The sequence below is a fragment of the Sceloporus occidentalis genome, unplaced genomic scaffold (assembly GCF_023333645.1).
Source record: "Sceloporus occidentalis isolate IW3139 unplaced genomic scaffold, rSceOcc1.0.p SCAF_51, whole genome shotgun sequence".
NCBI classification, from domain to species: domain Eukaryota; kingdom Metazoa; phylum Chordata; class Lepidosauria; order Squamata; family Phrynosomatidae; genus Sceloporus; species Sceloporus occidentalis.
Genome location: NW_028317031.1, coordinates 4838658 through 4866606, shown reverse-complemented (window position 1 = coordinate 4866606; position 27949 = coordinate 4838658). Strand labels below are relative to the sequence as shown.

Here is a 27949-nt window from a genome sequence, read left to right as displayed (position 1 = left end):
CATACAGTAGTTAAGCCTTAGTGTGTAGATAAATTATATTTGTAATCAGTTAACAAGCGATGCATCATTTTAATCAATAGCATAATACATTTGCAGCCATTTCTACAATTTTTAACATCAGAAAATGCTCTACCATTTGTCCAATTTCTGCGTGCCACATTCTGTGGTTTTCTCTCCGTTTTCTCTAATCAGAAGGGAAGTAATATTTGCATTCCATGAAGATAATAGCAATATTTCATTTGGTGACCATTACTATATTTGCTCTATAATGCCAGCTGTTGGAGTTGATGGTATATTAAAGTGATTTATTCCCCCATTACAATCTATGCACTTAGTTTTATAAACACCATTGGTAAATAACAAAGGTCTAGAAATATTTGCTCTCCAGAGCAAACAGGGAGCATAATGCTCCCTAAGAAAAGCTAGAGAGCTACATTTTTCATTAAAAAAGGGATAATGGAAAAAATAGTGTTTTAGAGATTTCTTATAGCCAGATCGATTGGGAAATGTTCACCTAAATAATGTTATGTCCTTACCTTACCAAAACACAAGGTGCACGAAAAGTATGCTAAATTGTCTTTAGGACTTGGCACTATTTCACGCGGTTAAAAACTGTATTAGATAGAGAACTTTATACTATATACTAATGGCAGCAAAAGCTTGCATAGCTAGAAAGTGGAAATCTCAAGATGTACCAAACTGGGGGATATTAAGCTCACAGATAAAATTCCAATTAGAAATGGAAAGAACAAAAAAAGAAACAACGAACTTTGGCTGGGAACTCTGGCAGAAAGTATATGGCTAATATAGAGATATAGAAGAATAAGCTTGATAACAACTTTAAGAATCAAATTATGGGGTACGACTTGTTTTTGTCTTCTTTGATATAGGGGATAATATTATTTATACATCCTGAAGGGTGGAAATTTGGAAATATGAACCTAGTTGTTTGTCTTGTATAACTGTTTGTATTGTTAGTATTATTGTATATAATCGTCCTGTACAATTGTTTGTATTGTTTGTTTTTGGTCTTTGTAACATTAAAATAAAAAAAAAACGGTATGGAACCAGAAACATGTCCACAACGATATTTCTGAAATGACTTGTATGCCCATGGGGCATCCTTGTGGGAAACAAGAATACAACACAGGTGCATTAGTCTAAAGTTCTCAGGACTGTCCTCAAATACCCTGGCCAGTTGGGTCATCACTGAGCAAAATTGAATATAATTTCATGTTGTGCACAACCTTTCGGAATCTGGAGTAACATTTTGTTTCACACAGGTGGTAATCTGCTTCTCACGGCTATATTTGTGAAAATAAAATTTGAATATCCTTGCGGAAGATAAAACCAATTGCGATCATCAAAGCATAAAAAGACCAAGTAACTGAATTCTAAGCTGCCACGCATGTGTACTTCAGGACCATGCAGCAAGGTGGGGGTAGTGGAATATTGCAGGTAGTGGAGTTACTGTAAAAAGTCAACTTTAATGCCTGTTGAAGTATCAACAAATACAAAGTTTTTTCCTTGCCTTTCCCGTACTCAGCTAACTTCTCATCTAGTTTTCTTGACTCATCCACAGTCTCTGAACATGGTCTATCAGATTAATCTGTTCAGCGTGCATGCATGGATAGATACCCGTAGTGTGCCTACACACGGTCCCATAACATTTACTCCTAATGCCTGGGGTTCAAACTGAACCCATTGACACATTACCCGCAGGCATTGGTGGCAGTTGTATGTGTAAAAATAAATAAGATGGTCTTAGCCTATTCAATTATTAAATCATTGAGTAATGTGCGCAACTTTCTAACATGTTCCACCAAGAATGAAAAACGCATCATTTGGTAAGAGCTATACTGAGAGTGTCTGAGTGTCACCTCTGGTTTGTGGAATTCCATCAGGAGAAGTAATCCACTATTGTATCAAAGGAAACGGGACATATTTGAAATTGTGTATATATAGATATAATATAGAGATAACATAGGCAATTCTTAATCTTTGAGATTGTTATCCAATGGGGCAGGGAAGACCTTAGTTTACATTCTGGGTCCATACTTGGGCAGCCCATTAAGATTCAGCCATTGAGAGTATGGGTTGAGAGGTAATTTTGTTGAATAACTATTCCTATTGACCTTTCAAATACATATTTTTTATGTTCTAAACAGCAAATATTCCATCTGAACTGTTCAAACAAGCATATTGTATCCTATTTACTCTTGCCACTGGATCCAAATATTTAGACGCAGTATTCACTTTTTAAATGAGCACATCAATTACTACAGCCGGGGAGGGACAGCCCATTTAAAGGTTATTTGAAGGTTGATGGTTATCATATAGCCTTTATCCAGCAGATCTGTCTTTTTGCAAGCATTTGACCTTTTAATAGAATCCGGCAAAACAAGAATAAGGAATAAGAGATAATTTGGATCGCTATAATGCAACAGGAGAGATGAAAGAACATTCAAATCGATAGCAGAACAATAACAATCTGATGAATGTTTGTACCCAATTTACTCGTTTTTTGCTAACTGGATTTTGAATAGTTTTCAAAGCCCATATTCTCTCTGTGGTGTGAAGTATGTGTTATTGTGTGCAAACAAAGCCAGACGATAATCATTATGGAGTGCTGAAAAGGTCATCTCGTTAGAAATGTCAGCTTTCAATGGAGCGCGTTGGACTTTCAAATCCAAGTATCCAATTAATGGGACATGCCGAGGTGCAAAGATACATTGTGGCGGGTACTTAAGAATGGACTCTTGCTTTAGAAACAGCAGACGTTGTGAGTCTCCTGAAAAACGTTTAAACTTCACGACACAACCCTTCCAGGCAAAGAAACTTTTCTTCTTTTCAAACAGATAAAGGCAGTGGAAGAATGAACCACAGACATCAAACTTTACTTTCAAAGTTAAATGAGAGTGCTTACATCATATTTATTAATGTCTAGATTTCTTGGACAACATTGCTTCCGGAAAGCCCTGAGACTCTCAGACGCTCAACAATTTATTGATCCAATAACAAAAAAAATTGCCTAACAATCACTTTTATGTTGCATCACAAAACATGAAAATACCTGCCATAGAAAAGATTCATATACGCAGACCCAATACTGATGTATCTTAGCTGCCCTAAGCTACAGAAAGTAAAATTAAACCATTCCCTTATATTTTGACAAAAAAAATTCTCTATGCCCATTTCACCAACTATAGAAAACTGGCTTTGCCAGGGCAACAAAGGCCACCAGGAAATCATTTTAAACAACTCATACAGGTTCGTAATTGGTGAATCATAATGTCAATCAAAATAATGATATCAAGCATATCCCTTACCTCCTATAATATGATACAGTCATCACAGTCAGAGGTACTACCAATAAATAAAAATATCAGAATTCTGTGATCACAAACCACATGAAGTAAGCCCACAAAGTATAACTATACTAGAAACATCAGCGGAACCCGCTTTACGTTTATTAAGTTTCATTAGAATACAATTCCCCAGAATATTAACTGGTGGTTAAACCCATATCAGCGTTACTACTTGAAATGATGCCCTGGCCCTATGTCAAACAGGACACAAAGCACATCTTAGGAACAGTATTTGTATATGTATGGAGGGGGGGATTAAAATGTCCCTCTCATTCTTCAAAAAGATAGCTTACTGTACAAATACAATATAAATGCTTCCATTACTAAGAATAATAAGAAGCCCACAATAGTTATATGGCTCAATTAATGGGGTGCAGAAGATGCTGAAGTACAAACACAATAACGAAACCCCAGTAAACATAACATTTTTTTAAATGTAACATAGAATAGGCACGGCGCAGAAACACAAATATCCAGAATTCATCAAGAAATATACAGTGTATCATAGCAGCCCATACAGTTGGCATAGTTCTAGAGCAGGGACTCTTTCAGGCACTGAAGAGCTTTAAGTAGACCCTTTCAAGACCTTTCCAGTGTATATTTATATAAAAAAAAAACAATGATATCAATAAATCATCAATAAAGAGCATCAGCTGATGTTCTTGTCTTTGCCGTTTGTCCCCTGGCCAAACTTTGATGATAAGATCTGGGAAAATTCTCACACCATCCACTGGGTAAAGATGCCCTGCTCTGGAACTCCCAGCCTGATAAAGACGTACTGGATCCAAAGCTCCACAGAAGAACTCCTTTCAGAAAAAGCATCTTTGAGTTTAATACAGCAATTATAAGAAATTGGTTACTCACTCGGGTTGGTTATTGTCAGAAGGTCAAGTCTCCGTTGTTGCTGAAATACAGAAAAGAATAACACGCTTAATGTGAATTATTGGATGGATAACTTCGTAACTGCAAACTTACAGCAAAAATTGTTTGCATTCAGAATCATTTTTAACACAGGGCAAAAGGGCAGTCAACTGCTCTAGACCCAGGCTTAGCCACTACTAAGAATGCGATGGAGGCCTTTGCAGCTGCCAACACAAGTCTCTCCTCTAGCGGTTCCTCCTTCTTGGTCTGCAATATAGACTTCCCCCCTATATGTATTAGCTGTATACAAGGGGACTTATCCTCTATGAATGACATTCACCCGTTTATTTCCAAACCAATGGTGAAGCCAGGGTGTGATTAAGGTCTGTGACTTTGCATCAAGAGCTGGACTAGATAGGCCGAATGGTTATTACGCCATTAAATTCTATGTTTCTAAGTTTACCTGCTGAATTACAGTAGTTGGCTAAATTTGTAAGTACTAAGGACACAGTTCTGCTAAGTGAAGAACAAACAGACTAGATACTGAGATGCTCCAGCTATAGTTCTTCCAGCTATTGGTTGAATAGCCATTTCATCCAGTCTTGGTATAAGCTTTGTAGCTTAAAGTGTCTACTGAGATACCTGTAGCCTTCTCTCTGTATGTGTAATAGTATGTGTAATAGTATTTTTTTAAAAAAATACATATTTTGTCAATACTGTAAGTATAGTGTCCACATTAACAACTGTCAACGCATACAATATTGTTGTCAAAAGGAGCTTTTTTCTTCCAAAGGCATTTTGCATACGAGATGTTGCACACAATAGGATCCTAGATGGAAGAAATGACATTTAGCCACAAATTCCACCCAAGATGCACCGGGATTCACAATGTTCAATATCAGAGAAGGTTGATAGTAATATTATTATAATCTATCAGCTCTCCAAAGGACTTTCGGCCAGCTCATACTTTAGTAAGTAAAGCCACATGCCAACTACGCCACATAATGATTTACTCTCAGGATCCAAATTGTATCTAAAAGTTCTTCTTCCGGCAGCCAACTGGTTAAGGTGTGTCAGCCATATATTTGGTTGAATATGTATACATATACGCATCTTTCTGTACGAACGCACATCCATCCAGACAATAAAACTGCCCATTGCCTGAATTCCCCGGACATGCATATTTCAGAAGAAAAGCCGTGAGCAGTTTGTTTTATGAGCGAACCCACATCTCTTTCTGCAAGTTACAAAAACACAGCCAGTCTGTGTTATTAATGTTTACTTGGGTATTAAATATATTGTGCTCAGGGGAGCTGTACTTTCCCATACAGCTGTTACAAAACACTTCCACCTCTGTATTAGCCGCCAAAAATGGAACAGGGAGAAATCATTACAGCTTCTGCCTTTCAATTATTATAATACAGGGTCACCTTGGTAGTGTCGCAATGCAGTCTGTAAATGACGAGGGAGCATGGTTGAAGGAAGAGAGTGCATATAGCTGCAGATTTGCTTCGTGAGCTCACAATCTGTTCTGAAACCATATTTCCCCCCGGCGTGTAAGCGACATTACTCTCGGACCGATTTGGGTATAAATCGGATTCTTAGGGCAGACCATCTTATCCTGCAAATATCATTGTTTGTGTTCTATTCTCATTATCTCATATTCAAGTAAACATGAGACAAAGAAGCACATGATAACTGGTTTAAAATAATAAAACATTGGGGAAATTTTAAAATCCTAAACATATGTCCATGCTACGTTAAACCATGGACCAGGAACAGCATAATATGGTATTCATGCACCAAATCTTGGGTTTTAGCTGTTTTTAGGCTTATTGCAAGACTCAAGGGGTTAAACAATGATACGTCCACTCGGTAACATTAAATCATTTCCAGGATGTCATCGTGGCGTAGGTATGGTCACATTTTAATCTTGGCATATCCCTTTTCAGATAAGCATGCTTTGTGTATGTCTAAAAATTCTATATGAGGCTTTCTGTAGACACACAAGGAGTCCCCTTTTTTGTTCTAATTTACAACTGATTTTAAACCCCAAAAAAACACAACTTGCTTTTTGAGGCTTCTGAAAGCAATGGGAGCTTCTGCCACAAAATATAATGCTTCGCATAAAGGCATCACATTGCTTCAATGAGCAGCTTATCTAGGGAAGAGACGCATTCACATTTGCAATACTAAAATGCTGAGAGCCTCCCCCATGGTGTGACTTTTCCATTTATACACTAATCTTCCCTTTGTGTTTCCATGAAAGAAAAAGACTTTCTGCCAGTGCATTTCGGAAAACAAAAATTCTACATTTAAATGAAAGGAAAAGAGACAGGCAGAACTCAGTCTATATAGTGCTTTGACAATGTTTTCAAAGCACGGATATGTTATTAGTGAGAACTGAGTGGAAAACCCAAATTTTAACCACAAAAAGACAATTATTGCTTCGGCCTTTGGATGTTATCTAATGGCGTATGTTAAAAGAAAAAAATTGGAATGCCTTTGGTTATTTTGCAGATGACCCTATGGTCAGAAAAAACATTACAGCCAAACCAAAATATCAAATCTCTTCAATTCAATAAAACCAGTAGTTTTGAGCAAATGGCCCCAGGACTTCTTCAACAGTTACTGGACGGACTCAGGTGTACATGGATCAGCTTAACAAACTCACAAAATGTAGAGCACCTTGAGGCTCACTTGTGGTACCCAATTTCAGTGTTTGACGTTAACAGGAGGAAGGGCTAATATTAAAACCCAGGGAAACTGAAGGTTTATCAGAATCTCAGATCCAGAGGAACCTTATACCACTCCATCTGACAAATCATGGTAAGTAGATTTGACATGCTCTGTAATGCCCTAGTATTGGTGGAACCATCTCAATTTGTGACTCAAGTTACTCTGTGCCAATTCCACCCCTGGCAGGGCCAGACTGGGGATGATGAGAGCTCTGTCACTTTAAGGCTGGCAGCTGCGTCATGACGTAAGCATGTCGATGGCTGGATATGACAGGCTGCACGTTATGTTTTTACTACACATAGCATGCGACGGGCATATCCAGCCGACAGCCAAACGCTGTAGTGCCCAATCTGAAGCTGGAATGGCAGGTTGGGTGGGTATGGGGAGCTGTTGGCCAGTCCAGGTCTGACCACCGATGTCCCTATTCACCAGGACACCAGGGCGAGTAGCTATAATATTGCACGGCATTTATCAATATGCATGGGCAGTGTGACTACTCAATATGCATAACATGAAGGTTTGGTTAAATGCTAGCTGTCAATATGCTTGTGCAATAGTCAAGCAGGACGAAAATAATACAGAACTCACAGTGTACACAGGGAAACCTAATAACATGCGTTTTCTATCTTTCTTAAGATTCAGCAGCTAAGAGCACTGATTGAATCTCATCTTGATTTCATTAAATATTCATAAAGGCCAATTAGAATGGCGACTATGTAAGAACCAAGGCTGCCTTCCATCATTCTGTCAAAGCCAGTCCATCCATCGGTCTGTTTGCCTTAGGACTATCCAGTCAATATCTTCATTCAATCATTTATGTTACATGCCTGCAAATCACGGCTCCCTTCCATTATATGACTTTATAGACAGATAAGGGACAAGAAGGAATCTAATCATTTGCAAGGCAAGATGCTTACTCTGTAGAAAGCGGAATGCAAATGAGAGGAAAAACACACTCTATCAAACGTTGGAGTGAAAATCTTTCTTTTTAATGAGCAATGACATTGGTACAGCCCTGATTACATTGAAGAAAAACTACTTAAAATTCTCAGTCAATCACGCAAGTTTATTTTAACCTTTTTTTTTTTTGTAGAGAAACCACAGGGTTACCATTTAATTTATTGATGGTGCTTATCTCTCCCTGCAACTGCTAATTTTAAAATTACTACCCGTATAGAATGTGCTGACTTGATTCCCGCAAATATATATATTGATGTTTATGTTTAAAAAAAAAAAAGCCTATTAGCTGTGTCTATTTTCCCTTTGCTGAGGCAAGGACTTATTAAAAGAGCCGTTAAATTCATAAGGGTAAAGTGACGGGAATTGGCTTAAATGAAGAACAGATAATTTGCTGTGTGTGTTTATTTTTTATTTATTTTATATTTCGTGGTAATTTATTGAGATGCGTTTAAATTTGTTCGGTGGTTAACAAGCCATGAGCATCGAGGGAGTTATATATCAAATGTGTTTCAGTGTCGCAACAAGTCCAAGACAGGTGGAAGAACTACGTGGAGAAGTGTCTGCTGAAAGGGAGGTAGGTTTTCTCTGTTTTAAGTGTTTATAAATCTAATACGGCTGTTATATATGAAAATTGAAAGGGGTCATTCTCTAGGGGTGCGACCCCTTCTTCCTGTCTCCTCGTACCACTTTAAAATTGTTTAGAAAGGAGCCTTCCGACCTTGACCGCACTGATCCAGGTTGGAAGGGCCCTTTCGAAATTATTTTTTTAGAAGCGTATCGGGGTCAAGTGACCCCGCGGTGAAACTGCAGAAGGGGTTTCAAAATAATTTCGAAAGGGCCCTTCCAACCTGGATATATGTATATGTGTTTGTACAGACACCAGACAAGCCAGAAGACTTGTTTTTCCCTCAGAAATCTCATGGTGCTGCCACAACCACAAGGGATTCTGGGTAGGCACATGCAAATAAGGTCAACAATTATAGAGGCAAAAGGTGATAATTGTTGACCTTATATGCATGTGCCTACCCAGAATCCCTTGTGGTTGTGGTAGCACCATAAGATTTCTGAGGGAAAAACAAGCTTGGTTCTATTCAATAAAAAATGTAAAAAAAAACAGCTGTCTATGAGTGGTGATCTGGCTTTTGCACCTCTTCCCGAGTTTTGTCTAAAGGCTGTCCTGTACAGCGGGCAATCATTTCAAGGGATCCATGTATAAAGTGGATATAGAGGCAAAAGGTAATACTTATTGACCTTATTTGCATGCGCCTACCCATAATCCCTTGTGGTTGTGGCAGCACCATGAGATTTCTGAGGGAAAAACAAGCCTTCTGGTATGTCTGGTGTCTGTAGATGAGTGTTTAATAAATATATATATATACATGTCCTGATGAAAGTCTAATAAACAGACTGAAACGTTGATTAGGAAACTGCAGTTTCTGGAGTGATTATTTAAAGAAGTCCCTGGAGTGCCGGTAACTATTTTTGGATGTTATATATATATATATATATATATATATATATATATGTGTACGTGTGCGCGCGCTCAAACAATGGTCCAATGACTGGGACAGGTGCCCCAGAGTATTCTTGTCTGGGGCATCATTTAATTTAGGATCGGCCTTGCCTTTAAAGTAAAATATTTAAATTGTGGCTTTTTTCTCTATAGTGAAACAGCCCAACAATTTTCAGTTTGAAGTGAGGGATTATATTTAATCTTCTGTGTTTTAACTAGCATACCTGTCTGTTTTTCCTTATTCCTCAGAGGGTTGCCATCTATCATTGCATTACCCTTTCCTGTTATTTTCGCCCCAGCCTGCTGCTCATTTGTCTGAGAGAGAGAGAGAGAACCCCTAGGTTTCCCACATTGTCTTTGTATCAGATCTTCAGGTCTCTGCTCTTCTGCCAATTCATTCATTCATGTCTCATATAGGAATTCGGTGGATCAGAAGTGCAGCACGAAGGGGCAACTATCAAGAAAGGTTACGCCACAGTGACACAAGGACTAAAGCTATTTCTTCTAGAATGGCTTCAATGAGAAAACTTATAAAAAAGTAGCATTTAGAAGTGTTCACAAAAAGCTCCTTTACTGGGGAAAGCATGTGGCTGGAGTCTATAAATTGTATGATTAATACATAACAGATTGTGCTTTTCTAGATTATGATATTTTTTTGGCAGAAATTCACACAAGGTTATTTTAGGGCAGAATTACGGAGCTTCCAACGACATCCTCTACCCTGACCCTCCAGTCGGAGAGAGGACTTCACCAGAAGCTGTCATATCCACAGAGATGAGAATAAAGAAAAAAGAGATAAAGAAAAAAGAGATAAAGAGATGAAGAACGAGAAGATGCAAGACACGGAAGCGGGGCTGCAGGACCATGAACTTGAAGTGGTCGGCAGGGAAGGTAGAGAGACAATTAGAAAGTATGTGAGGGAGAAAGCGAGTGTGAGAGAGTGTAAGTGTAAGACCCCACATATTTTGCATGGCAAGTCAGAGCTTCCTTTAGTCTGTTTCATGGTGGGGGTCTGGCCTCGTTCTTACAGATACTTATGGATTGATTAAATATGCAAATATGCAATTTGTATGAATCTGAAAGCACAAGTCTATAATAAACCACTACAATGAAATAGGGTCTTAATTATCCCTTTTGATACCACAACAACTGGGACCATGCAGGTTTTCAATAGACTACTGGCAGATGTTGCAATAAGTTTTACTAAACAGAAGCTAAATATTTCTCAGTCAGCTGAGAGTAACACGCGTTTTCGTCTTCTAATAGATTGAGGGCCACAGGTTGGTGTGGCTCCATAAAACACTCTGATATCTATCTTAGCTAAAGATTTAACTCTATTGATTACACATTCCGTTCTCCAAAGAGCCACTTGTATGGATGAGAAGGTGGTGTTGGAAATTCCCATTTAACTGATATATTAGCCATGTTTTTCATGATATCGGCAAGCAATATCCATCAGTTTAGAGGAGAGAAGACAGAAAAAATCACTCACGACACAACTGCAAGGAATAAGGACAAAATACCATGAATAATGATCATGAATGGGGAATGTGAAGATAGTTATACCGCAGAGTGACATACATGTATTAAACTCAATTAATAGGCAGTCAGTGAGCTTTCCCAATATTTTATCTGCACTTACTGTAGGACAGGCCTGGTCTAGCCATCTGGCCCACCAGAAAAATGCCCAGTAGGCTGCCTGCTGACCACACACCATAGGAGCCTGCTGAATACAATGTCACCTTTCATTTGTGCCTAGAGGCCGGCATGTAGATCTGGGGTTGTCGGCTCCTTCATGCAGTGAAAATTAACCTTGCATTTTGGTTCTGGATTACTCTTAACAATCATTTTCAAAAATAAAATAGAAACCTTTACAAATGGCATCCTCCCTTGTGATGGTACTGACATGGTACCTGTAACCACCCTTAACTGCTTTAGTCCTGTCACCCCTGAAAAGGTTTCTGATGTTCTTCCACCTCACTACCTGACCGCTTGACCCTATTCTTTTGCATCTCCTACTTTCTCTCCTTTCCCTACTACATCCTAACACCCACCCAACCCATCGATTCCTCTCTCTGTCAACTGGTATGGTCCCATCCCTCTTAATATTTGCGTTTATCTCTCCCATTATAAAGACACTTTACATCCCATTATAATGACAGGCACCATGTGATTCATTAACCCATAAAATGTAATTTCCTCCCCTTCATTAAATATACACATATACATATAAATATACGGCATTGTACTCCAGCCCCACCCACATGCTTAAATAAATATTTTGTATTAATATATAAATACATTGTCTTTACATTTTATTTCATACTGACACACTCCAGTTGTTTTCAATTTCCCCGAAACACTGATGTAAACAGTTTCTGCAGGGTTTGTTTGATATGGCCACAATTATTCATTTATAACAATTGCTTTCTATTTGTAATAAGCAGCCCGTAGCACAGCACATTGCTGTTAGCTTTTAATGGTAGTTTAAAGGTATAGGAAGGCTTAAAGACACACGCTCGGCAATAGAAGGTTACATGGATAAGCTTCCATCATTAAGCAGTGCTGTGAGATGAGATAAGCTGCTGTCCTTAATAAGTATAAACTGACCTGGAGACCTGGGGAAACAGGGTTTCACCCAAAGACTCCGGGCCAAAACAGGTAAGCACTTAGTATTACAAAGATCCCAGCTTAACTGTGATGGTAACGAAGAAGACACACTAAATAGGGCACTGGTAATTACTATGCAATGTGTTAGCTATCTGCTGTATTTAGACATGCATGGTATAGATGTATAGCTATCCTGAATCCAGGACAAAACCAAGGACTTATTAAGGTCTGAGTCCAGGCAGATTGGTTGAGGTGAGTGGTTCAAGGATTAAAGTTATTCTGAGCTGTTTCTAACTATGACTTTATTGCATACAATGCTATTTGCTGAGTCATTTTTACTGTTTATTAGATCATCTTTAAGAATGTCCAGCTATGGTTAGCCAGGCTTGACATGAAGATGACGCAACGTATACCAAACACAACATCCCATTTGCAGCCACCTACAAGCTTTTGCATCGGTTTTAGTTTGCCTCAAGTTTTTATAGTTTATTATTTTTGGTGTCTCTTTTCTGTGAGATCGAAAACCAGGATGCAAGGACATTATTTCACTAAATTGTCAACAGGTGGTGAACCTAAACATTTCTTTTTACAGATTGTATCCATTAGGCACTGGAGAGGGATTTTCATTTGGTTCTAATTTTCAAAGGGAATGAGATGGTATTTGGGAGTGATGTGGTGGACATAGTCATGTGGATTATAACCCAGGTTTAAGTATATTTTCCAACATATACAAATTCAAGAGTTATATCAGTTGATTTAAGCTTTTAACCCAACTGGAAACTCAATCGTAAGTAAACAGAATCCTAATACACATCCGTTTCTCCCTATCCACTCATCACCATGCTATGTATTTTCAGCTTTGAAACTAAGCAGTATGTAAAATTAAAATGCCAAAAAAAGGTGCTAGAGCTTAATATTAATATGTGCCATTTTATTCTGTAACCGAGGTTTGCAGTTATAAAAACCACTTAAACCACTATAATTTTTCACAAATCTGATTTGTTTTTCACATTTTAGAGAGAAGTTTGTTGAACTAACATTGACCTTTTCATTCCATTTATGTGCCATTTATATATCGAGAATCCCCCTGCTTGAGATTTGCAGCAAAAGAGCAATGATTCTTTTTGTTGAAAGAACAAAAAAAAAGGAAAAAATATAATAATAATAATGATATCACCCTCATAAGTCCAGAATCAATCAGAGCTCTACTGCATTCAGTATTAAAAAAACAAACTGGTAGTAACGTCTAAAGGAGGAATAGCTGGTGCAAGTGAGAGTTATGAATGTTACAAGAAAAACAAACTTGGTTATGTTCAGCTTTGAACACAGTTCCAGGAACAAAGGGAATAGTAGTAGGTAGCTGCAAGTCGAATTACTGATCTCTGATGAGTGGGAAGCTGATCTGAGACGCAGGTTCTTCATAGATTTTCTGGTGCTGGTGCTTTCAAAATCACATTAATCTGTTCTTTCTTCAAGGAGGAACCAAAGGTCATACATATACATCTTTAAGAAAGTTACTGCTGCACCAGGAGATAGCAGCCGTACCAGCCTTTAACGATCAATGCAAAAGATCAAAGCAGTAAATGGCTTTAGATACTTGTAAAATTAAGATGCTGAATAATGTATATTCCGGGAGATTTTAGGCAAGGCAAACAATATATTGAATTTCACCTGCGTTTAAAAAAAAATTCGACACTGTTACTAAAAATATTTTTGAAGAGCAAGAAGATCAATTTCCTTCTAGTGCCAGCTGATATACTATTAAGTGTACATTTTTCAAAGGATTTTAAAATTTTCATCACAACGAAAACCAGTGAGTCACCACGCTTAGAAGCTATAATTGTGTAGGATTTGTGATGCGGTATGGCATATACATACGCCGATCAGCCAGAAGCTTAACCCCTGCCTAATATAGTGCAGGTCCCCCTTTTGCCGCCAAACAAGCCCTGACCCGTCGAGGAAGGGACTCCACTAGACCTCTGAAGGTGTGCTGTGGTATCTTCACTAAGACGTTAGCAGCAGATCCTTTAAGTCCTGTAAGTTGTGAGATGTGGCCTCCATGGATGCATCCTCGTGTCATGTGTTCTCCAGGTAATCAACGCACCCGGCCATCCATGTGATGTAAAAGAAACCGTGGTTCATCAGACCAGGCTACCTTCTTCCATCGCTCCGTGGGCCAGTTCTTATGCTCACATGCCCATTGCAGGTGATTTCGTCAGTGGGCCACACTATAAAATTCAACTCTGGAGATCATTGTGGACAAAACACATGCAATCCCACAGTTTCATGCTTACACTACTGTTCAAAAGTTTGGGGTCACTTAGAAATGTTCTTGCTTTTAAAAGAAAGATATTTTTTTTTCCATTAAAATAACATGACACGGATCAGAAATATAGCGCAGACATTAATGTTGTAAATGGTTCTTGTAGCTGATTTTTGACGGAATGCCTTAATAGGTGAATAGAGAAACTTTGTCAACAACCACTTCTCCTGTATTCCAACGGTACGCCATGTTCGCTTATCCAAGTTTAAATTTAAAGAGCTAATTGATCGTTAGAACACCATTATACAATTATGTTACAGTGAGTGAGTGATCCCAAACGGTAGTGTATATGTAAACCTGTTAACATGTTTTCTAGTAGTGACAAAAGTCCGACTATCTCAGTTGTGGTTCTATTGAAATCTATTGAAATGCTTCGCAAAATCCAAAGCAAACATCTGGAATGCAGATATGGAATGTAAATGTATCATATTAAGTGAAGGCTATTTTTCCTATAAACTGTGGAATTCTAGCGTTTTAGATGAAGAGAGAAACCTCGTCCCCTCCAGGGCAGCACCTTACACTTCTGTATAAGCTGGCATGGATTCTCACTTAATTAGCTTCTGGTTGTCTCTGTGTTAATGCCTGAAGGCTCTGATTAATGTGCAATAATAGAACATCTCACTGGAAAGATAAACTTCTAGAAGATCAATTACACCTGGCAAATTCACAGGATGAAAGCTGGAGAGCTGCGCATGCTACCCAGAGCATTTCTTTAAGCTGTCGTTTCTTGCCAGTATGAGGAATGATGGAGAGTCTCAACTTGCAAAACAAAACAAAAAAAAACTAGAGGTGTCTTTGGACTTTAAACTATGTGCAATCGTGTCGCTGTCATCTTCAGATCATATTTACAGAGGCGAATATCCTCTCAAAGAATTCCCAACATATCCCACGTTGCCCTACGGTAAACTCCCGATGCACAGCGAGGATTGAAGGCGGCAGGGAAGTATGTTTACAAAACAATAGACAAGATGGAACGAGAAGATATAGTCAAAACCAACAGAGTACATAAGCTTTATCCTCCATATAAAGTGGCAGAGTCTAGCACAGTAGGGTGATTTAAGCACGCTGTGCGAAGGTGAAGCGGTACCTACACTAGTTGTAGGGGATAGGGAGCCCACTTTTGTTATGTACTTACAAACTGAATAAAAAAAGTGTCCTTCTGGGGAAACAGATCTATTTTGTCCTCCTTCACAGGGCATGACAATGCAGTATATGATATCTTGTCTCCATAAGCCCATGCCATGGAAGCAGAGACCTTCTGCTCCTCCTGCTATATACCTGGAACAATAGTCCCAGCTCATCCTACTTATTATTCCCTTGGCCTCAAAGTGTTACGTCAACATGGGGTCTATAGACATGTCTGTGTGGACCTTTTGGGGTATGGGATGCTTGGATATTATTAAACTGGAGTAGGAAGGGGTCGGTTAAAGACTAAGCACCACTGTGAACCTGGCAATTTCCCACCAAGACCCTCAGACAGGGATAAAACCAATACGAATTTGAACTCAAACCCTATGTCCAGGGATACATATTTCAGTTAAGAACTAAAACATTACATCATAAAGCTATTTGCTGGGAATATCCGCTATGATTTTCAATGCACCTGCAATAGCATATAACCAGGTTTCATCAATACTCCGTGAGCGAGCCAGTATGCTAGAAAATTAATACTGTGGCATCACTGCCCAATAGCATTTACTATCGTATAACACTTATGGATTTATTTTCTATAGAATATGTGATCAGAACATGTGTAATACATGCATAGAGATCTGAACATGTGTTCCACTAACAATATGCAAGCAAATTCAAACGACTGACTTTATTGTCAATTTCAGCTGGACATCAGGAGTTTGTTTCCATACACATCAGCCGCGCACGAACATTCCTTTGTTTTAGGTAATTAAATGGTTGCCACGGAAACTATTAATGTGAGTTAATGTAAGTGTAAATTAAGGACAGAAGGATCCTTTAACGCTAATTCTCCGTCTACACAGAGAAATCTGTCTGTAGAAAGACCTTTTGTTCCCAGAGAAGATGAGATTTTTATTTTTTTTTTGTTTTTTTTTTGCTTTTCCCATACAGACGCTTAACACTTTGGTAACAATGAAACTCGGGTCTATAAATTGTACAGGAAGGGTTAAACACAGAAGAAATCATCCAATGCATTTATATCTTCATCAATTACAACATAATGGCTTCTGTGAGCATGTTGATGTCATGCAGTACCCCAAATTAGAAATCAATATTTTGAGATAGGAGTAGAAGATCAAATGTTAACCGACATAGTTTTCCACTAATGGAAGTCGAGAAAATCAAATCTATTATATGGTGATGGATATGGCTTTGTTTACTTGTTTGCAGTCTTTGTGTTGCTTAATATAGAGATGGGAGATAAACGAGTATCAGGAATTATTTCGCTCTTCCTACGGCAAACAGCTCAAACGTTCAAAATCATCCGAACCGTGTAAAATAAAAAGGCCGAGAGCGGTATCATTTTAATCTTACTCTCAAAGATGGAACTTTTAAAGAATATATGATGCAAATAGCACACTGTTAATAAGTGGTGTTTATTGATTGTTACTGAAATAAAAAGCATAGTTGCCAACAGGGCTACATCATTCACAGCCCCCACCAGGATCATTATCCCCAACCACCAAATTGCCCATCCCCTACCATTATAACCCTATATTGCATCACAATCACCCCCCTCTATCTAACATAACGTCTCATTATCGCCATACCCATCCAGCATTATTTACCCATCATCTTCATACTTTTCCCTTAGCACCCCCCCACTTAATATACATAAAAATATATATTTATCACCTCCCCATACTTGGGGTCTGAGTCTGGCATACAGCGGTTTTGTCCTACTCTTCAAGTCTGGCAGACAGCGCCAGGCTACATATGATGTCATACCCAACTGGCACAAATCTCTCTTGCGGTGGCACTTGCAATGGCTGTTGCAGACACACTTATACTTTGAGCCCCAGGGGAAGCAGCTTACTGGGAAAAGGTTAGTAACATTATATACACACATACATTTTCGTTGTGCGCTGGTTGCAAAACATGTGTGTGCACAGCTTAGAGGGATCATTGCTTTTAACCCTTCTCACTCTCCCCATCCAGTTTCACTAATGCCTCATGTTCTGACACACCTATAGAGCTTTGTATCATTTGTTTTACATAGGGTGGCTAAAGGCCATTAGTTATTGTCTCTGCAAATCCATATGATATATTCAGGCTTCTTGGAGTACTTCAGCAAAAAGACCAAGCCATGGGTGGAAGCGCTTCCAGAGGCCTGGTTAACGGAGCTGTCGCCGAGGGGAGAAGCGGCCAAACAAAGAAAACAGAAGAACAAGAAGAGGCAAGAGAAGAAGCGGAGATTTGAAAAAGAAGACAGGGACACAGAAGCTGTTGACATAGGTAGACATTAGGAAGGGAGACATTGAGAGAGAGAGGGAGTGAGAGTATGAGAGCGATGACAGCAACAAAATGCAAACCAAAATTCATGTCTCTCTGCTTCCTTTTTGTTTTGTTGAGGGTACCTCCTTGTTTTCACACATTCGTACAAATTAATGAAATTTGCAAATTTAATGCAAATTAAATTTTGCACAAATCTGAATGCACAAGTATAGGTTAGATATATATAATTTTCTGGTTAATACCGTAATTACTTTAAGTAGGCTTTCCAGACATTGTTAGCAGATAGTATTTTCCAAAACCTGAACACTATAAAGATTTCAATGAACTGAATCAGGACTCTCTTTCATTTTTACAACCCCAAAACAAAACATTGAAGCTAAAAGACAATGAATTCCCCGTTGTATCAAACTGGAAAAAGTCAAGTATTTCATATGTATGACTAAGCCACGGGCATAAAATGGAGCAATACATCAAACAAAACATTTCTGGCGGGTTCATATATAAACCTCTACGTTTCCAAGGATTCTCTTCTTAAAAATCTTATTACCTCATCTCGTCTGAGGCGTGTGTTCTTGGTACTCTTGGAAAACAAAGAGTTAACTGTAATTTCAGATCAGATTTCAACCACCTTAAATTGTTTTATTCTCTGTACCTTGACAATAAGCCTTTCTCTGTCGTATAACTATTGCAGGGTAACATATGTTCCAATGACAGCCATCTCTCAGACAGATGCAGACTGAATTTAAATCATTAGGAACCTACAGGAGTGTGTATGTGAACACAATATTCCTGTTTCTATCAACTACCAACAGTCGTGATGGGTCTGCTCAGGTACGATCCTCTAGCATTCCCCGGAGGTAGACATAATAATGCAGGAATAAGTTGGGACAATGATGGTGTTACCTGGCAACTCGGTTTCTTGTGTTTCAGAGAAAGCTTTGCTCAAATCAGGCCCAGCTGATAAGAACGTTTCTATCTGATATATATATATACAATTTATTATTATTGCTCAATTCTAATATACAATTTAGGCATGACCAGCTAGGCATTTATTGCGCGATCGGACTGTCAGATTAATCTCTTTGTGAAATGCCAAAAAAGTAATTGTCTTATTTTAGTTCAACGTTCCAGCAGTTATATGGCTCCTGAAGAAAAATGAATTGGTTGCAGATTGTGCTGCCTTGTAAAGGGATATTATTGTTCATAAGACAGTCATAGGTTCCATGATTCATGAAATAGCTGAGATTATGGAATTGTTGAGCTGACATATTCACAGCTGAGCTCATGAAACATGCCAGAATATATGATGACATTTTTGAAATGGGTTTAGGCACCATCCTTGATGTTGACGACCACCAATTAGCCACCTATAATGGGACTGAGGTCTTTCTAACAAAGTCTTGAGTTGGCCAAAGGCACAAATCTATCCCTTGACTTCTCCTAAAGCATTTCAACTATAGTAAGAGTCCTGAAGTGGAATGGAAATCAACCCAGCAGGGACATAGTCCAACATAGCTTACCTAGACACATTGAATAAAGCTATATTCTGTCCCAAATATAAACAGTCTGCACTGAAACTTTGCCAGCCATTGGTGTTGGTCTACACCTTCTATCATCGTGAGCCACAGAAGTAATCTGGGGTAGGTGGAAAGAGGGAAGAAGGGTGATTATGCCTAAGGCTACAGAAACAGGAATTACCACTATTACTATTTTTACTTGCAATTGCTCATTTAGCCAGTAGGGGTGCCTGGGATAACTCATTAGCCGAGATTTCTATCAGGCTTTTTTTCTGGACTCCCATTGGGCACTCTAGAGTATTTTTTTGACATTTGTAAGTAATAACAGCTTTTTTTTGGACAAGGATGGAGAATTTATATTTTACATGATACTTATGGTAGTGGACCACTGACATGGACTTGCTTCCCTCTGCTCAAATGATAGCTGATAGCTGCCATCCTTCTTCCGTTTGGATTTGTTGCCCACAAATATTAAATACAATGCATATTATGATTTCTTTTCCAAGACACATCTAATTTGTGCCTGTCGCACCCTCACTGCTTCACACGGTGAACAGGTACCGAAGACCCATAGTGCCTCCACAAAGTAAGGACCATCGTAGGATCGAAAGGTGTTAAGCCATGTGCCTTTTTCTCCCGCTGATTATGCATGTATATCGCCACTTTATTACACATCAAAGCACTTAATATTTATCCTTGGAGTTCGAAGCTTAAATTTGTACATAAATATCTGACTCTTTGCTGACAACCGAAACAAGGGAATCAATCATATATACATCCCACACACTACAAGGTGGACCTTTGCATGTGCTGATCAGCAACATGTGATAAGTACATGTTTCCTGGAAAATAAATGGTCAGTATAGTAATCTTAGGGTAAAAAGTGATGCAGTCGTCTTTTCTAATATCAGAAAGAAACTATTTAATCAATGGGGTAGGTTGGGCTGTCGCATGTCTCAAGGGGTAATAATTATTCACGTTTGTGGAATTCTTCTAAACTGTAGGTAAACACATGTAATAAAGAAGATCTGGTTACCCAAACACCTTTCAATATATCTCCAGACCTGCAGCTCTTCCTTCTGTCTGCTTTTAATTTGCTTTCACAGTGCTTTGAACAAATTGAATTTGTTAATTAAAGCGGTAAAATGAAATGCTGAACATTATTGACTAGATGCTAATTACATTAGCAGAGGGATCGGTAGAAAAAGGAGGCCTTGTTTTCTATGGCCAGGACAAATCATATTAAAAGAGACAAGCGAGAAGCCTAAGCTAGAACTCTGCAGGGAAAGAAATCCTGTTTACACGTTCTGGTTTCAAATGTATCATTCAGCATGGAAGACTGACAATACCGTCAGAAACCGGATTATATGGCTGTCACTCCACCTGGCCTTGTTCTGAACCTCCACGCTGAAGCTTATTGAAGGCCTGTAGGAGAGGACCACAAACTAGCTATCTCAAAGTATGCCCTTACGAAGAACAGTAACACGGACTCTCGAGGGTTAATATCTTTCTACCACTCAAGCTGACCATTCAAATTTTTCACATTCTTTTACTAAAAGCAGTCTCAAGCATTCTGTGGCTTATTCTGTACTTCTGGCCCTTTATTTGATTTAGTACTGTCTCTTTTTTCTACCTTCCTTTAAAGGGATGCACACATATAATAATCATGCCTTATTTACTGTGTGTATCCCTTTAAGGTAAAAAAAAATGCCATAAAGTCTTACATAATAGTAACTTAATTTAAAGGGATATATACAATAAATATGACATACTTCAATTATTCAATGCTTTTTAGGAAACAGCTTTTTTTACCTTCCATATATCTGTAATAAAGTGTAATTGGGCGCTTATCATAAATAAATATAATTAACAAATTAACTTAAGTAAATCAGCAAATAAACCATGTAACCCATCACCGCCTAATAATTGCATTTTGATTTATAATAATAGTGAGGGTGTGCATATATAATATAGTATATAATGACAGAAGAGGGATTGACACTATGGTATAGCTCTTCTTCATATATGAAAAAGAAAGAACAAAACAGAATACAAAAGAAGGTGTGGTATTGTCTATGATTTAATAGATTATTATGAATCCACCCTCCTTGTTGTATTTAACGCACAGAAGGAGAGCTTTTGAGGCCAGACTCTAAGGTTATTTATAATATTTAGGGATGCTGTGTAAGCGTCGTCAAACTTTAAACCGTACACTTTAATCCAACAATATAGCAAACTTAAAAACAGAGGAAGGAACATATGTGTATTCTTTTAACAAATATATATATATATATATATAAAAAATTCAAAGGTTTAATAAAAAGATAAATATATATTTATATATATAGAATAGACCTCCAGGAGCTCCATGTACAGGGCAAAAAAAAAGAAAACATGTACAAAAGAAAACATTTTCAGGTTGATTTCGGAATGACGTCTCATACACAATGTACCAGTAATATAGAAGATGTAAGTAGAACGGATTACAAGAAGTTAGTTATCCTTTCATAGTTTGTATCTCAAGTCCCCTTTTTACATGACCTTAAGATGTAGTTTTATAAACAGTAACGACTTTATAGTATTACTAGCCCTGACTATTCTATACAAAGTGTTTTAACAGGATGAAAGGGGAACCAATTGTTTGCAGGTATTAAAAAGCTTGATGTTAATAGAGGTTATTTCCAATTTGAAGGAACAATGCTGTCATTAGCTGTTATTGGTGAATTGGGTATTAATATTAAATTGGTTTCGGGGGCTATGTGGGTAAAATATAACAGAGTGGACTGATCACCCAAGAGGGCCCCCGCTTTTGTACAACAGGGACTATCACCCCCCCATTGACCTGCCATCCTAGGCCTAAGTCAAGATACGGCAATGTCTGGATGGGGCAATCTCCAGGCTAGGAACTGTATGTGGTCACACCATCACGCTGTGCGTTCTGCCCACATAATTGTTGGTATCCATACTGGGCCAAATGGGAAAACAATGGTGAACAGTCCCAGTAAACTGAATGCTGGCAAGAATTGTTGTGAGCTAGAGCATAAACACAGTTATCAGGACTCTCATGACAAGTTCTGGACTTTCGACATCTACAAAAGGTAGGCAAAAAGCAAAAAAGGAATAAAAATCGTATTTATTTTTTAAAGAAATGTTGCAATTCTGCCATTTGAAGAGGACGAGTACACTGTTGGCAGATCCGTATTGAGGTGACTGTTCTGAATATTGTCAGTCACCAGATATAAGGAGTAGTATCTGGAACTGATCAACGAGGGTGACGGGTCACATTATCTAATGGATATTAATGGAACAGACAGGATAACTCACAAGATACCGCGAAGCAGTTTGTTTTCCTAATGACCCATTTGTAAAATAGCAAACACAGCAGATACGTTTTACAAAGTAGCTGACATTATAACAACTAACCATTGGTATAAAATACCTTAAATGTTCCCCTAGGGGCAATTAACACACTCAAAGCTCGAAAAATATCAGTCTTAACAAAAGTTGTTAATTGAAAGGACGCTTCAGAGTTCTAAATAGTTTATCGATGGAATCAAATGTTTCTCCAACTGCAAATTTATACTTTAGAAATGTTGCGTTCTAACGAGATTAAATGCAGACAGGTAACTCTTCTTCAGGCAAAAGATTCTGGTGAGATAAATAAATACATGGAAAGATTCAGAATATTTGTGTAAATGGCGCTTACCTTGGAGGAGGGATATCTGACAGGAGGCAGAAGAGAATTTGTAGTTTGTTACAGCTATAAACATTATCGCCAGCTCGTGTCGTGGAGTATCCAGGAAGACTACATCAATTTATTTATGGGGTGTTCTATCAGCACAAAATGTCTTGGTTTCTTCAGATTTTATTAATGCAGAATTGGTTCCTTTTTACACAATGGAGACCATCAACCCTATATATATATCATAAAATATATATATCATATATATATATATATATATATATATATGTATATATATAAATCAGTTTTATTTAAATTATTGTAGAGAAAACTGTAGAGGGTTAAAGAACTCATCTACTAGAAGAGCACTAAAGAAAAATGGAGGAAGCTATAAAAAAAAGGAGCATTCTTCAGACTTTATTCTGCTCTCCTGGCCATTTGTCAGTGATGTATTTATTAAAAAAAATAATATATATTTTGCATAATTTTTTTTCCCGCAAATTCTTGTGCAAAGGCTTAAAAAAAACCCTGATCGCTACAGCAACCAATCTTCTGATTGCTGCAGCAATAAGACAGTTTTTACATTATGAATAAAATTCTTATAAATGATTTCACGACAAAATTCATGGGAAATATATGTTGTACTGTTTCCATTGTAGAGATTTATAGATACACAATAACCCTTCAGGGGATGGAAACATCAGGACTCTATTTACATCCTGCGTGTCCGTCCTTCATCCTCTTCCCTTCCGGTGTGCTTGTTTAATGAGATGTACCCCTTCATTAAGACTCCCTTATCTGTTGGGGTATATTGGTTGCATAGGCCTTCTGTTTCCTTCATTGATAATACCCTCCTGGAGGTATGGGTCTACCCTAGAGAAGTTAATTTACGAACTCTAGAAAAAAGGTTAAACGATACATGTTTGGAAGAGTAAAATTAATAGAGAAGGAAAAGTATATTTTGGGATGAAAACAGCCCTTGGTTAATATCCATTGCTAAAGGACACATATAAGGGATACACTTAAGATGCAGACAATACCCCCAGGTTATTGCGACTTCAGTTAATGTTGAAGACAAAGTAGCTTTGAAACTTGAAGTAGTAATAATCAGGATTAATGACCTGGATTCGCCCCCTGTGAGTGATTGAACCATCTTCCATAGATGCTAAAATGGGAGTAGTGCCATGGGTCCTACAGAACTTTGAGCAATGGGTGGATTCCAAGGATGGATTTTACGTAATATGGACTAAATATGTAAATTTTTTGGACATACCACAGGAAGCAAAGGAGAGAGGCATGGTGGTGGACGTTTCCATTTGTAATAATTCTTTTTTTTCTCATATCCTGCGTATTTTTGTCCTATTCCCTGCCTACAAATTATGTTTAGGGCATTGTGACAGGGGAGGAGGAAAGCCATCTCCCACCATGACACCAGCTTTTGGACTTTGGAAGGAAAAAGGTTGTTTTAGGGGATAATAGCAAACAAAATGCATTTGGCTTCCTGAATCAATGGGAGTTGCAGTCCACATTCTCGTGCAATCAAATAATTCATAGCAAATATGTGGTATTTCCCCATGTAATTCTAATGCAATCGTAAATGGAGAAGCATTTTGTGTACACATCAAATACCATGCACATGGAGCAGTAAATATTTTGTGGTCAGCTTGCCCTTTTCTTTAGTAATGTCAAAGCACTACAGAGCAATCTAGAATGTCCTAAATTTAAACCAAGCCTCAACGACTGATTTTATCAGTCTGATCTTTCCGAAAGTAGTGTAGTATCCTACTGAGCTTGCAAAATGTCTAAAAACAGACTATGCGAGGCTCAAATAACCTTTACCTTTTAAAAGGAAGCCACCCTCTACTTTTTCAGTCTGTGTATTGTCTCGTCTGTATGTAGTCCTTGACTTTTACTTCATTAGTCAGCCTTTGGTGTGCGTTTTAATTAAATCACCATTGAATACTGTACATGGCTATAAGATCATCTTACAGAAAGCACAGACCATGATGGATGTGATCATTAAAAGGACAGAATATCTTTTCTGCACCGCTGTGTATTATTGAACTTGGAAATATTTTTACTTAGTGGATGGATTTGTTTTCTTTTGTATCATATTAACCCATTTTAGGGCAATATATATATATTTATACCTGGAAGCCACATCAATGATTTGTCAGAAATACTCCATGTAAACCAATTTATTGCAATGCTATGGAATTTCTATCATGTTCCTATGCTTGTTGTATTCAACAAGGAGAATTACCAACAGCCGAGCATCTCAGAGTGACTCTGGTGGTCTTCCAATTCATTCCGAGATCACAGTAAGGGGGTATACAGAAAGGGCTATGTTGAACCAAGATTACAACCCAGGCATGCTTATATCTCTATAAAGAGTCCCCCAATTCAGAGTTCCCTAATTCAGCTACCTTCGGCTCTGAATCAAAGATGGTTCCAGAGGCTTGGTGGTCAATAGTCTTCAGGTCAGATCAGGAGCATTCTATCCAGGTAAATCTATTACCTTTTCAGCATTATTCTGGCACCGTTCCAGCATTATTAATATCACTTCCAGTGCTGCTGAATGCCAAATTACTTCAAAGAAATAATTATTTAATCAAGCAATTTGTAATTTTGTATTTTATTTCAGGGAATATTTGTCATTTGACATAAAAGCAGGCCCAGATAAGGCCTTTTTCATATAAACATAAAAGGCTTTTTAAACAACACCTTGTTTCTTTCATGTCTAAATCCTTAAGAGGAATGAATAAAGAATGGTCCAGTGAGGTGCATGCAGTGGACAGCACAATTTAATGTTTTGCCTTAATGGAACGCCACCTTTACTATACAAGATATACAAAGATTTGCATATTTACACAATAAATATCAGTTACCTATGCCTCATTTCATTTCAAGAATATAAATAAATAGTACCATAGGGTAAATGGGGCAGTTTGGGAGATCGAAGCTCCCCAATCACTAGCCAAGGTTTTGCAGCATTGAGCCTGCTGCCCCCCTGGCCTAGGCCAGCATACGCCACTGGTTGTGTCATGGGGGCTTTGTTTTGTCAATTTCTCAACTGGTAACCATTTGTTGCCATAGAATTCAGAAGCCTAACAAAAAAACACAGATGCTGGTTTGTTAAGTCCTCTATAAATAGGATGCCGTCCCAGCTGGTAATTGGCCCTGTTTAAGCATGACTGATGTTGACCTTCTCCAAAAAAAAAGAAAAAAAAAAAGAAGAGAATCACAATTAGCAAGAAAAGCCAAATTACCTCCTTTCTCTAACCTACAGCTTTGAGCTCCAGTCGTTGACTGTCAGTGACACAAGACGCCTCTTGCTGTGTTTGTTTGCACAAAGCAAATGCTGTTAGGTTAAAGAGAAATAAATGTTTGTGTTACATTAAACTTAAAGTACCCCATGTGATTTGTTTTCTATTATGCAAGTGTACTACCTTAACTCAATAGAGACAATCCAACAGGACTTACAGTTTGTGGTCTAACCGCTCCTTATATCCCAGATAGGGCATTCTTTTAAGAGAGGTAACAATGGGGGGGAAGAGGTATAGGTTTCCACAGAAATGTTACATGGGTGTTGTGTTGGCGATGTTCAAGGAGTAGGAATATGCTGAACAGAGATGATCTATCATGGAATTTCTGGTAGAGGGTTTCCTCTTATTCTTATATTGTTATACTTTTATTTTTTTTAAAATAATTATCCAGTGGAGTAACTGCCAAGACCTTAGGATCTCTAGTCATGGTTGGACTCCTTCTAGTCTCCTGTGCAGAAGATCTATAGACTTCTATCAATCTTTTAATTTGTCACTGGAGAGAAGCCTGGGCTTCCAGGGTCAGACCTACATCTCACACATTAGTGCTTCATGGAACCGCTTTCCCAGGTTACTCGCGCTCAATGGGTTATGTATTCCCCCACTGCTTTGTTCTGTTTAAGTCTAGTGGTTATATTGAAGGTTAGGTACATCTCGTTATCTGATTGCCCTGCGTCTATTTTCTCTAACACCTGCTTTTACTACAGCCTTTGTAATGAGGCAGTAAATGTGTTTTGACTTGTTGCAGACTTCTTCTTGTTGTCACCTGGTCTTCACAGATCTGTGTCATAGGTCTAATTTGTCTGATTTTTGTTTGGGCTGTTTTAATGTGAAGGCTTAAGTGCTGATGATGAGACAAATTATTTTTCTTACAATGGTGTAGAGCAAACCTACTCAGCTTATTAACGGTTTGTTACAAAACAATTGCAGGTAAATGATTCACTAATTGCATTCATTTGATCTAGTTAGCAACGGAGCTGATGTCACCCGAATTGATGTGTGGCTAATAAACAAGAGACCTTAATCAGGTTCAAGATTTTATCATTAATATATAATGAGTTGTTTGGAAATGTATTATTTTTATTATAGTTATAATAATAACAATATATATATATATATATATCATTACTATCATATGTTTGAAATCTTGTATCAAAAGAAATGCAGAGCATTACTAATCTATGCACAGATATATTGGACTCCTTTTTTATCTTAAATATCGGTTCTAATTGTTTTAGGTTTACTTTTTTTAATTTATTTGTTTTTACTTGATCTGCTAGATTTTTACATGGGTTTTATTTCCAGATTTAGGGATCATTTGCAAATGGAGGTAAGAAATTAATAAAAATGGTTAGAAGCTCAAACCAGACTGTCGCTTACAACATTCTCCAAACATTTACTTTTACAGTTTGTTTTACCCCAAAACATGTCATATCCAACGAACTCTGTATAAACTCTACATCTGATATTTTATGGTTGTGAAGTAATACGATCATATGCTTACATACTTACAGCTTTCAACAATTTTCTTAGTAGGCTTTTTTTTTCTTTGCAGATCAAATAAAATATTATGCATGCGTGTTTTCATAGTATAATTATATCAAGGATAATAATAAGATTAAAT

General features: G+C 37.9%; 1 protein-coding gene across 1 annotated transcript in view; it reads right to left on the bottom strand.

Annotated features, from left to right (window-relative positions):
- The window catches only part of LOC149288503 (cytosolic carboxypeptidase 6-like), a 497550-nt gene that overhangs the window by 197024 nt on the left and 272577 nt on the right, over positions 1-27949 (bottom strand). Inside the window, exon 6 of the mRNA XM_089491670.1 lies at positions 4233-4272. Within this exon, the coding sequence (XP_089347796.1) occupies positions 4233-4272 (40 nt within the window). The remainder of the gene's footprint in view (positions 1-4232; positions 4273-27949) is intronic.